The sequence below is a fragment of the Mytilus edulis genome, chromosome 13 (genome assembly GCF_963676685.1).
Source record: "Mytilus edulis chromosome 13, xbMytEdul2.2, whole genome shotgun sequence".
NCBI lineage: Eukaryota > Metazoa > Mollusca > Bivalvia > Mytilida > Mytilidae > Mytilus > Mytilus edulis.
In genome coordinates this window covers 50,394,121-50,406,829 of record NC_092356.1, presented here as the reverse complement: position 1 = coordinate 50,406,829, position 12,709 = coordinate 50,394,121, and the positions used below count along the sequence as shown (strand labels likewise).

Below are 12,709 nucleotides of genomic sequence, written 5' to 3'. Positions count from 1 at the left end.
TTTGTTTTTTTGTGATTAAAAAATTTATCAGGTTTTATGGAAAACATACCGGTAAGTGTTTTTTTCTTTACAAAAAAGATGCATATAAATCTTATATTACCCCCTTCCTGGTTTATGCAGCCCATCTTTGTATGAAAAATGAGGAAATGAAGAAAAGATGAGTAAAAAAACTTAATCATTCAGTCAAAATCATGAATATTTTAGTTAAGTAAAACAATTTAGAGTACCCTTTTATGTATATTAAAAGATCCTAATTCTATAAGTGAGCAATTTAAAATTCACTTTTCTACAAGTACATACATAAACAAAAACTATATCTACTAAAAGTTTGACACATTAGCATATATTATTATGATTAAAATTGTTTCAAAATCTCTGTACATGTAAAAAAAGGTCTATATACATTCAAAATTCTTTCTGGAGGTTTAAAAATCACTGAAAAAATTATTAAAAAGAAACAAAATCATTTTTACCTATAATGGATAAAAAAAAATAATTTAATGAATGAAAAAAAACCCAAAAAAACCAAACTGTCGGGTAAATGAATAATTAATGTGAATCTAACTCAAATGATTTTTTTATATTGAAATCTAACGCAGGAAAATTAGATGTGTTCATCATGTTATAAATTTTCAAAGGCACAGAAGTGGCACAAAAAACCAACACGGAAAATTAAAAAAAATTAAAAATTACGAAAAACGAACAGATTGAATAATAAAATTTTAACCAAAATTTTTTTTTTATTAATTTCCTCAGTGAACTATAAACACCAGTAAAAAGAGGTTAATTTATTTTAAATGCTTTTTTACAATTTGTAAAATATACACAAATCAGCTCGTTGATTTCACATTTGTATTATCATCGTCTATTTCTGAGTCTTGTGAAGAACATCGTGAAAACAACAAATTTGTTGACGGTGGTAAACTTGGATATAAATGTTCTACATTATGTAATAAAGGCTGTGACGCTGCTATGTCAGGTGACCCATCAATAGGTTGCTGTCTCCGTATTGATTGGTATAAATGACACGGTGAAAGGTCAACATAATTTAATGGCTGTTCTGTATCAGGTGATGGCCATGTGCCGGGATTGTTCGGTACTGATGGCGATGCTTCTGTTTCTACATGACTGTTTGCTAGAGATGTGACCAGACTGGCTGGTGCTGTTAGATAATGATTAACATTGACTGGCTGAGCACTTATTGTCACTGTTGCTGTCACTTTGTTCTCTGAAAACATGAACAAAAAAATATTGATTATTACATTATTTTTTATGATTGATTGTTATTATGTTTATTTTTTTGTCCTTTTTCATTTTTGCCATGATTTTTTTCTGTCCTTCTCTTCTTTTCTGTGTTATTTAGACTATTGTGGAGGATTGTCTTATTGGCAATCATACCAGATTTTTTTTTATACATAAAAGAATCTATACAAAAATTCACTTATTTTTTTTTATTTAGATATCAAGAGATGCAGATTTTGAAAAAAGGGAGGAGTTTGTTTGGGTTAAATTTAGATCTTTAAATAGACAGCTGAAAAAGGAGATGAAAAATAAAATAGTTTAGAGATAGTATCACAGCCCCAGCCAAGATTGAAAAACTTGAGAGATCCTGATCAAGATAGCTTTCAGTAGGTGATAGCTATCTCCCACACTATATGTGACCAATTACCACCATCAAGCAAACCCAGTGAACATGATCTGATACAGGTAAAAAATTCTATAATCACTTTCGCCATTTTTACCCAGGAGGCAAAATTAGTATTGAGATTGTAAAAGGTAAATGTATCAACCACATAAAAAGTTCCAAAATTTGCCTCTGATCAAATAATTCTAATTGAATGATCTGTTTAGAGGCGAGTTTTATACCTGTACACATCCAATCACTGTTTTATATGAGAGTTGCTGTTTATCTGCTTTCGTCACTTTAATGGATATTTCTGAAAGCCTTTATTTTTTGGTTTAATTATTATATATAACTGAGCATGATATGTCAACAGATATACAGGACGTGGGTGTAAAAACCAACAAACACATTTTGATATGTTTCTATATGAAACATGAGAAAACAATCAATCAAGAGTTGATAGTGTTATGTCAGTGTGGGCAGGTAACTTTCACAGGTAAACTAATCAGGGAATTCTCTGAATATCAGATAATTTCTTAAAAAGTTGAAATGTTAAATTATTAATATCAATGGTATGATTCCTTGCCCAGCTTTGGCTATACTTGTTTTGTCCTTTTTTTGTTTTCAGCTTTTCATCTATGCTTTGGATTTTTAGATATTTTGGATCGAGCATCACTGAAAACTGTTGAAATGCCGATTTGGTGCAGAAAAATTGGTTCTATTTATGTAATCACCATTTAATGAAAATAAATAAGTATGAAAGAACCTGTGATGCAGTGGTTTCATTATTATTTGTGGTGTACCAATTTTTAAAGATTTCGTGGGTAGAGCATTGCTGCAAATTTTCGTTTTCAAATTAGTACACTTTATTTTCAGGCTTGTAAACAAACTTTGGCAAAACCATGAAATCTAATATCCACAAAAATACAATTTTTCTGAAATCCAAGAAAATTGGTACCCACAGTTAATGTCAGGATTAAGAAAACTGACCATTTCTTGCATGAGGATGGACATTAGCCACTGGTCTGTTGACGGCTGGTAAAATTACTCTTTCAGTACCATGAGTATTGTCTGAAAAAAAGAATAAAAACAATGTTTGAGTCATTTGCTATTCTTAACCACTGACACAAGGATCCCTAGGTCCTATTTCCTAAAAGGAGTAGGTCCAGTTAGGGCCGATTTTGGCCTCAAATTTCAGGTTCATCTAACGAAAGATTTTGGACACATTTTAAACACTTAAAAGTGTCTATTTCAATTGATTTGATTCGTTTTTTTGAAAGATTATAACTGATTTAGTCATTATAACACACTGATTCAAGCTTAAAATATTAAAAATCTATCAAATATGCCAAAAAACATCACTTTTCAGATGGTTTATGTCAAAAATGAAAGTGGCCGCATCCGTGTTCATCCTCAACCTTTATATATGTTATGTATTATCATCAAATACAACTTGCATTTCAATATTATAAATGAACACACATGCGGCCCTTTCATTTCAGACGGAAACCGTCTTTAATTTTACTAAAATACTAAAATTGTGAAGATTTCAGTAATTTAGCATGACTTAATGATGATAGTACCTGATATATGTACATTGTATTGTCAACAACAGCCTATATTTATGTAGCAGAAGCATTCTACTTTCCAATAAAAAGCTAAAAGATTACAATTTCACAATTTTGTAAAACTGCTATATTTTGGGGCCAAAAAGGGGTCTTACTCCTTTCATCAATAGTTTTGGAGAACATAACAATTATTTATAATATGCATATTTTTTCAAATCTACAGTTCTGATGATGTTTTAAGTTTAAAAGTAAAAACAAATTAGTGTGAACTGATGTAACCAAGCATAAAACAGAGCATCCACTTTCAACACTCTTGGCTGTTTCATGATGGCAGGTTGTTTTTGGAAGAGAAAACCAGAGAATCTGGCGATGACTATCAACATTTAGCAGGAAAACGTCAATTATCTTTGGAGTCAAACGCACCCTACCAGAAGTGAGGTTCAAACTCACAACTTCAAAGTTAACAGGTAAGGGATCATCGTTTAACCCAACCACATTCTGTATGTGACAGCCCCAGGTCAGAAGTCAGGAGCATGTAATTAAGTTATTGTCGTTTTTTGCAGTATTACATGGTAATTAATCTTTTATAATAAATTTTAAATAACCTAAAATTCTGTTTTGCTTTTTTCCGACCATATTGTGCATATTATTGTTGTAAAATGATGCTCTTTATGGGTTCTTCATTAGATTAATAAAATTCTTATCTTATCTATTGTATGTACACTAAATCATGCCAGTATTTTTCTCGTTTTACATGCTTCATTTAAGGGTCTTTTATAGCTTTTTATTCTGTATGAGTTGCTCAATGTTGAAGTCTGTACAGTCATCTATATGTGCAAACTTCAACATCATTGGTTGTCTGATGGAGAGATGTCTCATGTTCAATGCCATCCAAGCCCCTATCAAGTATAAGAGAGTTGTCTCATGTTCAATGCCATCCAGGCCCCTATGGATTACCACTCTCTTTAAACCAGATAGTAATTCAAATATTGTATATAAGTCCCCAACAAAACTCCAAAATTCTGGACAAATATGGTATTATAGGCCAAGAAAAATCAAAGGATATTGTTTTTCTTTGCTATAAATTTTCAAACTATAAGAAAACTTACGATTTTTCTGTCTATAAAATCTGAGATACAAAAATGCTATTAATGCAATAAATGCTGCCACTAACACTATGGATATTAAAACACTAAAATGAAAGAAATAAACAATATTTTTAAACGATGAAATCATTATAATTCTCAATGCTGAAACACTATTCAATAGTTTAATATGATTTGCATACCTACAATTACTTGAATCTGATTGGTCAGTTATTGCATTAAAAAAAAAGCCTTTTTTATATAGATTAGAACATAGATTTTCTTGTTTAAATAGTTTAACACTAGTTATTTTTGAGGACCTATATACTGTTCAATGTGAGCCTCGGTTCCATGTTGAAGGCTGTACTTTGACCTATAATGGTTTACTTTTACAAATTGTGACTTGGATAGAGAGTTGTCTCATTGGCACCACATCTTCTAATATCTATATAGCCCACACGTAAGTCCTTTAGCTATCTACACTTCAAAGGTATCACTTATCTCTGTCAGTAAAACTGAGCCCATATCAATGCAATAGCAACTGTCAGTAAAATAGTGCCCATAAAATTGGACCTGTCCCATTCAGTGGTAACTGATTGTTGATTTTTTGCTGTATATCATATTTGATTTTTGTTTTTTCTTTTGTACATAAATCAGGCCATTAATTTTTCTTTTGTTTGAATTGTTTAACATTTGTTATTTCTGGGCCTTATAGCTTAATCTTCATAATAGTTTTGATTCATTGTTGAAGGCTGTATGGTGACTATGACTTATACTTGTTGACCTACGGTGTGATATTAAAAAAGTGATATAATTTCCTTATATAGAAAAAATAAATGTTTAAATGTGATAATGATGTAAATAAATATGTATCTTACCAACTAGTAGTAGACAAACTACTCTTAGAATCTGTATTTTTACTTTTACTATTTTCTGAAGAAAAAAAAATAATGTTAAATTAACATAAAAATTGCAGCTGGAACAAATATTAATCTGTATTATTTTGTTAGAAACAAATTTTTTGATGTGCCTTCCACCTGAAAAACTATTCCAGTATATTTCGTCAAGTTAGTATAAAGCAGCTTCTTTTCTTTTACGTACAATCCAAGTGATTTGATGAATGTCAAAGAATAGGTTTTATTATGAAGTATGAATACCAGTGTATTTTACTATAGAAAATATAAGATATAGGTGTCAGGAACTTGAAATTCAAAGGTTTGTCTTTGGTTGCTGTCTATCATATTTGTTTGATGCTTTGTACAGAAATCAGTCTGTTGGTGTACTTGTTTAGAGTAGTTTCACATTTTTCAACGTGGGAGCCATTAATAGCTAACAATATAGAATGGTTTTTGATCATTGTTGAAGGCAATATGTTATCCTTTTGTTGCTCACATGCAGTGGTGGATCAAGGAAGAGGGTTTCAGAGGTTGCCCCTATATATCCTTTGTAGGAACCTCCTTTTAGAAATGGATCTCCAGAAATTTATTTCATTCGACCTCTTCTTATTTCTAAGATAACAAGTACCTGCTGCCCCTGGATTGACAAAAGATGGAGGAAATGTTACTGGATTCTTAGGTTTAGTTTTTTCTTCAATTAATTCTGCATCCCTGAAAAGAACCAGATTGAGTTACTGTGGATTCTTTATTTTTGTGGGTATCAATTTTCATGGATTGCTGAAAACTTGCATATTCGTGGATATTTGATTTCGTGGTTTTGCCAATCTCTTTATACAAAGCCTATTGAAAATATGTTATTTGTTAAACATTTGAATTCGTGGTTCACCTGTTTCCACGAAACACACAAAGATTGGTATCCAACAAATAATAATCAATCCACAGTACCAGTACAATCATTTTATCCCCAAAATTAAAACTCATTTTATAAATTTGTTTGCTCAATTTGCATCTGAAATCAAATTAATTAATATAACTATTTTTGCCATTTTTTTAACAATCCCAATATGTATGCACGAAAAAGGAATTAACAGTTTCCATATACAGTCCAAAAGATGCATTTGAAATTGATTCCTTTGACTTATGAATAATTACATTTAAACATGTATGTTTCATTATAATACATTATTTTGATTGGCTAACAGCAATCTCACATCATTCTAAAATTAACCTCCATTTCAAAATGATATGTAACATTCATGATGACACAAGCTTCTTAAACAAGCGCACAGGTAAATAACAGAAAAACTTAATAAAAATTGTGTTTTCGTGATCCTAGCAAAAAAATGTAATTATAAGCATTGAATGCTTCTTTAATTAATTTTAAAGGGTTGTAAAAGTGTTGACCATGCAACAATTTTTAGAATGAAGCACTTCCTTGCTTTATACAAAATGTACTTTGATCATCAATTTTGTATCCAAATAAATTTACAAAAAGAAGCATTCCATTCTCAAATAAATCCATAACAACCGATCAGACATAATTCTAAATGGCCTCCTTACCTTGGTGAAACACATTTTCCGAGAAGTGATAGAACTTGCCACGCTGGACAAGATCCTTCATACAGTAAACAATTACAATGGTCTCGCTGATCATTCTTTAAGTAATACATTTTAGATGTGTCACATAAACATGGCTGATGACAGCTACCCAGAGGGAAATAATTAACTTGTCTCATGTGAGCTGAAAAAATACACAAATGTATGAAAATTAAAACAAATACACAAATGTATACAAATTAAAACAGATACAGTGAAACCTGACTAAACCGAATCCTGTATGAACCGAAACCTGTATAAACCAAACATGCTTGTAAGCACCGTCATATCAAATTATGTGCATTGTAAACCTGATAAAACCAAACATTGGCCAAAACCGAGCAAAATCTTAAGTCCCGAAGAGGTTTGGTTTAAACAGGTTTCACTGTATACAGCTAAACTATCTGATAAGGAGCCTGTCTTAAACAATCTCATTCCTTTATTGCTTTATCATAAATCAGGCTGTTGGTTATCTGTACATTATGTCGTGTCAGGGCCCTTTGCAGCTTTTATAGTTTAAAATACAGTATGAGTTTTGCTTTTTGTTGAAGGTGGTAGTGACCTATAATTGTTTATGATCATATCAATGACCCTCTCTTGTGTTGATATTTGAGTAAGTAACTGAATACAGTTAAAATATTAATTAAATATTTCACATCATTTGATTGATAAACATTTTCCCAACGAGATATCCAAGTCTGTTTTACCTGAACTTTTTTTCTCATGACTATCTGTTTTTGAGTGTATAAGAACATGTGTTTTATTGTATATTTTATGTTTGATTACATTTTGTATGAATTCAATACTGAAGTTTACATGCCATGTTTTAAAAGAAACAAATCACCCATGCTAATTTTAAAACTTCAATTTTGATAAAGAACTGAAGCTATATATAAATTTTGAAGGTATTGAGATTGGATACTTGTTTGTGTGAAATACTATCTTTTCTGTCATGTCTTTGAAGGACACTTTTTCACATCAGTGGACATCATTTCATAGGTAAATCTCGTCCGGATAATATTTCATAATAGCATTATGTACGTGGAAACAATTAACTATGATAAAGTGTCCGGTGAATTTCAAGACGGACAATATTTATACTATCCTACAATAGGTCCATTTTAGGGATAAATGTGCCTTTTCCCCTTTAGTGGAATTTTATAAAAAGAACCAATCTGTACCTACTATGTATTTAGCTTGAGATACAGTAAATCATTTCTATTTCTGTTTATATGGTTGATCAGTAATTCCATTAACAGGACGGTTTGACATTTTATAAATGATTGTTGAACAAGATTTTAATTTTTATCTCTACAACTATGTAAAGTTCATGATTTAACATTTTATTAATGATATAAAGATTTCTTTGTAGCTAGAGGACATCTTATTACATATTCTGTTTGCTCTTCATTCAGCCATGGCATTGTAAACCCTAGAGGGAACAATAAAAATCCCTAAAATTGTAATATCCGGAATCAAACTTGGTGTTCAGTGAATGATTTTGATCAGTTATTCCATTTACCAATGTTTACAGGACATTCTGACATTCTATTAATGATTCACAGCCATGTAAAGTAGTGATATAACATTGTATTAATGATATATATATTTTTGTAGCTACAGGATATTTAATTTCTATCTTCACAGCAATGATATAATCAATGTCATATATCAACAAGGGGATCAGGTCTCATGGAACCTCCCACTACAAGTGAACTATATATACTGAGCAAACACATTCACTCTCCAGTACATTCAAATTATTACCAATATAGAAAATTCAATAAACCAGATAAAGAAAAAAATGTCCTATACTTTAAACATTGAGTCATACTTGTGTTTAATTAATAATAGTAACTGTCTGTAATCAATAGTATTGAATGGTACTATTTGTCTGTTCAGTTAAATTATCAATACTATATTGACGTGTTTCTTTTGAAGAGTGGGTGCACCATAACTCTTTCCTTTACAATAGGTATTGAGTCATACATGTCACATTGTGTCCCATTATTAAAATACTTATTAGTGACTGTCTGTTATCATAGAAATGGATGAACTGTTTTTGACTGTTGATTAAAAATTATCAATACTATATATTTTGAATAGTCTCTTTTGAAGAGTGGGTGAACAATTCTTTTCAATTTCTTAGGCATTGAGTCCTATATGTGGCCTATTTAATGCAAGTTACTGTCTGTATTGAATGGTCATATTTGACTGTTGAGTAAAAATTATCAATACTATATTCACGTGTTTCTTTTAAGAGTGGGCGCACAAATACTTAGGTATTGAGTCCTACATGTGGCCTATTTAATGCAAGTAACTGTCTATATTGAATGATCATATTTGACTGTTGAGTAAAAATTATCAATACTATATTGACATGTCTCTTTTGATTTTACAATAGGTATTGAGTCATACATGTGTCTAATTAATATAGTAGCTGTCTGTATTGAATGGTCATATTTGACTGATCAGTTAAAATTATCAATACTATATTGAAGTGTCTTTTTTGAGTTGGTGTATTTAATACAAGTTACTGTCTGTAATTATAGTATAAATGAACTGTTTTTGACTGTTCAATTAAAATAATCAATACTATATATCAAAGTCTTTTCAAGTGTGGGTGCACAACTCTTTCCTTTACATTAAGTATTGAGTCATACATGTGTCCTTTTTAATACTAGTAACTGTTCATATTGAATGGTCATATTTGACTGATCAGTTAAAATTAGTTAAAATTATCAATACTATATAGAAGTGTCTCTTTTTGAAGAGTGGGTGCACAATACTTTCCAATACATTAGGTTTTGAGTCAGACATGTGTTGCATTTAATACAAGTAACGGTCTGTAATCATAGTAATGAATGAACCATTTTGGCTGTTAATTTAAATGATCAATACTATATTGAAGTTACTCTTTTCAAGCGTGGGTGCATAACTCTTGCGTATATGTTCAATTATCAATTAAACCACATGATTTTTTTTAAATCATCAATCATGAGAACTGTTGCATTAACAGAGTGACGTGCATAATCATATTATGACTAATAGGAATATCAATTTCATAAACTTTGAATAATGTTAGAGCCATTAATATCTATATTTGTTAGAATTCATCTATTTTTAATGAACAAGACAATAAATAAACTTCTCTGCATTCATAAATATGAAACATTAATAGATGACTAAATTGTCTAGTTTTATAATTTTGTAATTATTTCAAGTGTCTAGTAAGATAAGGTCATTCAAAGCCAAAATAATGTTGTTAGGAAAGTGTCTTTACAAAGTAACAATTCAGTTTACTTTGTTACATACAAAAAGAAGATGTGGTATGATTGCCAATGAAACAACTCCGCACCAGAGACCCAAAAGACAAAAAGTTTAAAGTTCACTGTACAACCTTCAAAATGAGTAAAACCCAAACTGCAAAATGTCAGCAATAATAGGCCTCGTACTGACAAATGCAAAACAATTCAAATAAAAAAAAACTAGCGGCCTGATCAATTTATGAACAAAACAATGAATGAAGAACAATCATGATATACAGCAACAAATGACAACTACTGACCATATTACAAAAATGGACTTAGTAAGAGTAAATGTTAATGTTCCTCCTTCCTAATAGAAGAAACTGGAAACTGTTATAAACAGTCCTTTATCAGTTCTTATCACATCGTCGGTAAGTTATGACGTTGTGATTGGTTTAACACCGTCACATAGTGACCTCTTATAAATCCATAGGGGTAAGCAAATTTCATAGGGGTTTCATGAGGTCACACTACTGTTAATGATGACATACCCTATTAATTTTGTAGTGTTTCATTGTTTCTTTTTCAAAACGAGACATGAAAAGTCCAACTTGCGATTATTTAATTATACGGTTAACTAAAGACCCCCAACGTACAAGAAGGGGAAAGGAAAATGCATAGGAGTTTCAGCCTTTGGCCTCACACCCTTTTTTTACTAACCCTCTATGGATCAGTAAGGGTTCAGTAGCTAACCACATAATTTAGTATGTTGAAGCAAATATTATATACCCTTTATTCCATTAAGAAGAAATATTGTTATACTTTTTGCAGTGAAATTAGTATTCTAGAATATTTCTCTCTTTTGATACCTATATTATAAACGAACTTCTATTCCACAGAGATTAGTCAGCTGGGAGTCAGACTAATTTGTCAAGGTAAGATGACATGTCTACCAGTGTTACTTTATTGTTATCTAGCATGATAAAAATCCAGCTCAGTGTGTTAGTCTATAATATTTTCATCCTAAATCATACATGTAATATTTGCCACTGCATGTTAAATAGTCATCCTAAATCCTACATGTAATATTTGCCACTGCATGTTAAATAGTCATCAATCTAACCATCAATTGATTTAAGTGTTAGTTACATTATAAATTTATTATGACATTGTAATTGTAATCATCTAAAAAATGTCACATGACATGTCTGGTATAAGTTATAAATTGCAGACAAACATGCAATTAAAATATTCAATTACTAAAATTCTTACCATATTACTTGAAACTATAATCATTTCATTAATTCTTCTTACTGATTTTGTGTGACCTAATGATGATTATCAAAAAACAACCGAAAATCACTGAGCTTGACAAGAAGAATTCTCAAGTCTAATTTAAAACCTGTCCCTTGGGAAATACATAAAACATAACTCATTCAATAATATTAAACTTCCTGCAATTTTTACTGAAATGAATGTACTTACGTGGGCATTCAAACTTAGGACACGGGTGTGCATTTGTAGAATTGGTTTTATCAAAGATAAATGTTTTATCAGGACATTTCTCACACCTATCCCAGCCATAGTCTTCATCACAAGTCCTCACATAATAACCTTTAAAAACCAGGAATTTTACATACATTATATAAAATTATCAATTATTGACTACTGTGGATTCATCATTATTATTTATTGAATACAAATTTTTCGTTGATTTCGTGGGTACAGGGGAACCACGAATATAAATGTTCAACTAATTACAAATTTTCTAAAGAAATCACGGTATGTAGACTTTGCCAAAACCACAAAATCAAATATCCACGAATATGCAAGTTTTCCTAAAACCACAAAAATTGGTACCCACGAAAACAAATGAATCCACAGTATATCATATATATAAAAAATGCTCAATTTTCATTGACTAATTTTTCTTTACACCATTCACTTTCAATATGATAAAGGCTCTTTTATTCTTTCATTGGTCTCAGTTGTTAAGTGGTTTAAGTAGTTCAACTACAGGCAAACAGCAACCACTAGCCTTTCAACACTGAGGTTGTGAGTACAGATCCGGGTTATTGCAGGTGAGTTAGACTCCTATCTTGATTCACTTGGATTGACAACTTTTTCCTGACGAAGGTCTGCGGCTCTTTATGTGCAATTCAGCTTCCTCCATCAAATTAAACTTTTCAATTTTTGCAGTCGTATAAACATAATTAAAATAAAAAAATAATAGCTAAAATATGAGACTGTGACCAAACAATACAAGTGTTCACTACTTATATCAGCTAATTGATTGATTAAAAATACATCGTAGTTTTCCTGCGTCAAAACTTAGATCCACAAATCCCAATTCATGTTGGTTTATACACATGTGTTTATTTGTAAATACAGATGATTTAGATATACATGTGCAGCTTAGAATCTTCAAAGAAATATAAGGAAAAAAGATATGTACCTGGATTACATTCTACAAATCTGCAGCACACTTCTCTAGCTTGTTTCCCTCTTATCCATAATATACGACGTTTATATCCGTCAGGACACCTATTTGTTGCTATGGCTGCTGCAGAAAACTGTGTGAACATCAATTGTAATGATAACAACTGTAGTAACCAGTTCACTGTAGCTAAAGTCTGAAATCAAATAGGAAAAAACTGTGTGAACATCAATTGTAATGATAACAACTGTAGTA

At 30.8% G+C, this 12,709-nt stretch overlaps 1 protein-coding gene across 5 annotated transcripts in view; it reads right to left on the bottom strand.

The window, feature by feature from the left end:
* Positions 1 to 12,709, bottom strand: part of LOC139499884 (uncharacterized) — a 36,162-nt gene continuing 23,453 nt past the window's right edge. For 4 of the 5 annotated variants that reach the window (XM_071288509.1, XM_071288512.1, XM_071288510.1 and 1 more), the window contains 8 exons: positions 12,473 to 12,650; positions 11,503 to 11,631; positions 6,734 to 6,914; positions 5,802 to 5,884; positions 5,156 to 5,210; positions 4,302 to 4,384; positions 2,615 to 2,695; positions 1 to 1,228 (listed from right to left, as the gene is read on the bottom strand). In XM_071288509.1, coding sequence (XP_071144610.1) covers positions 831 to 1,228; positions 2,615 to 2,695; positions 4,302 to 4,384; positions 5,156 to 5,210; positions 5,802 to 5,884; positions 6,734 to 6,914; positions 11,503 to 11,631; positions 12,473 to 12,650 — 1,188 coding nt within the window. In that variant the 3' untranslated portion in view covers positions 1 to 830. Of the gene's footprint in view, positions 1,229 to 2,614; positions 2,696 to 4,301; positions 4,385 to 5,155; positions 5,211 to 5,801; positions 5,885 to 6,733; positions 6,915 to 11,502; positions 11,632 to 12,472; positions 12,702 to 12,709 lie in introns of all 5 variants that reach the window. The other variant, XM_071288513.1, reaches the window with a different exon arrangement.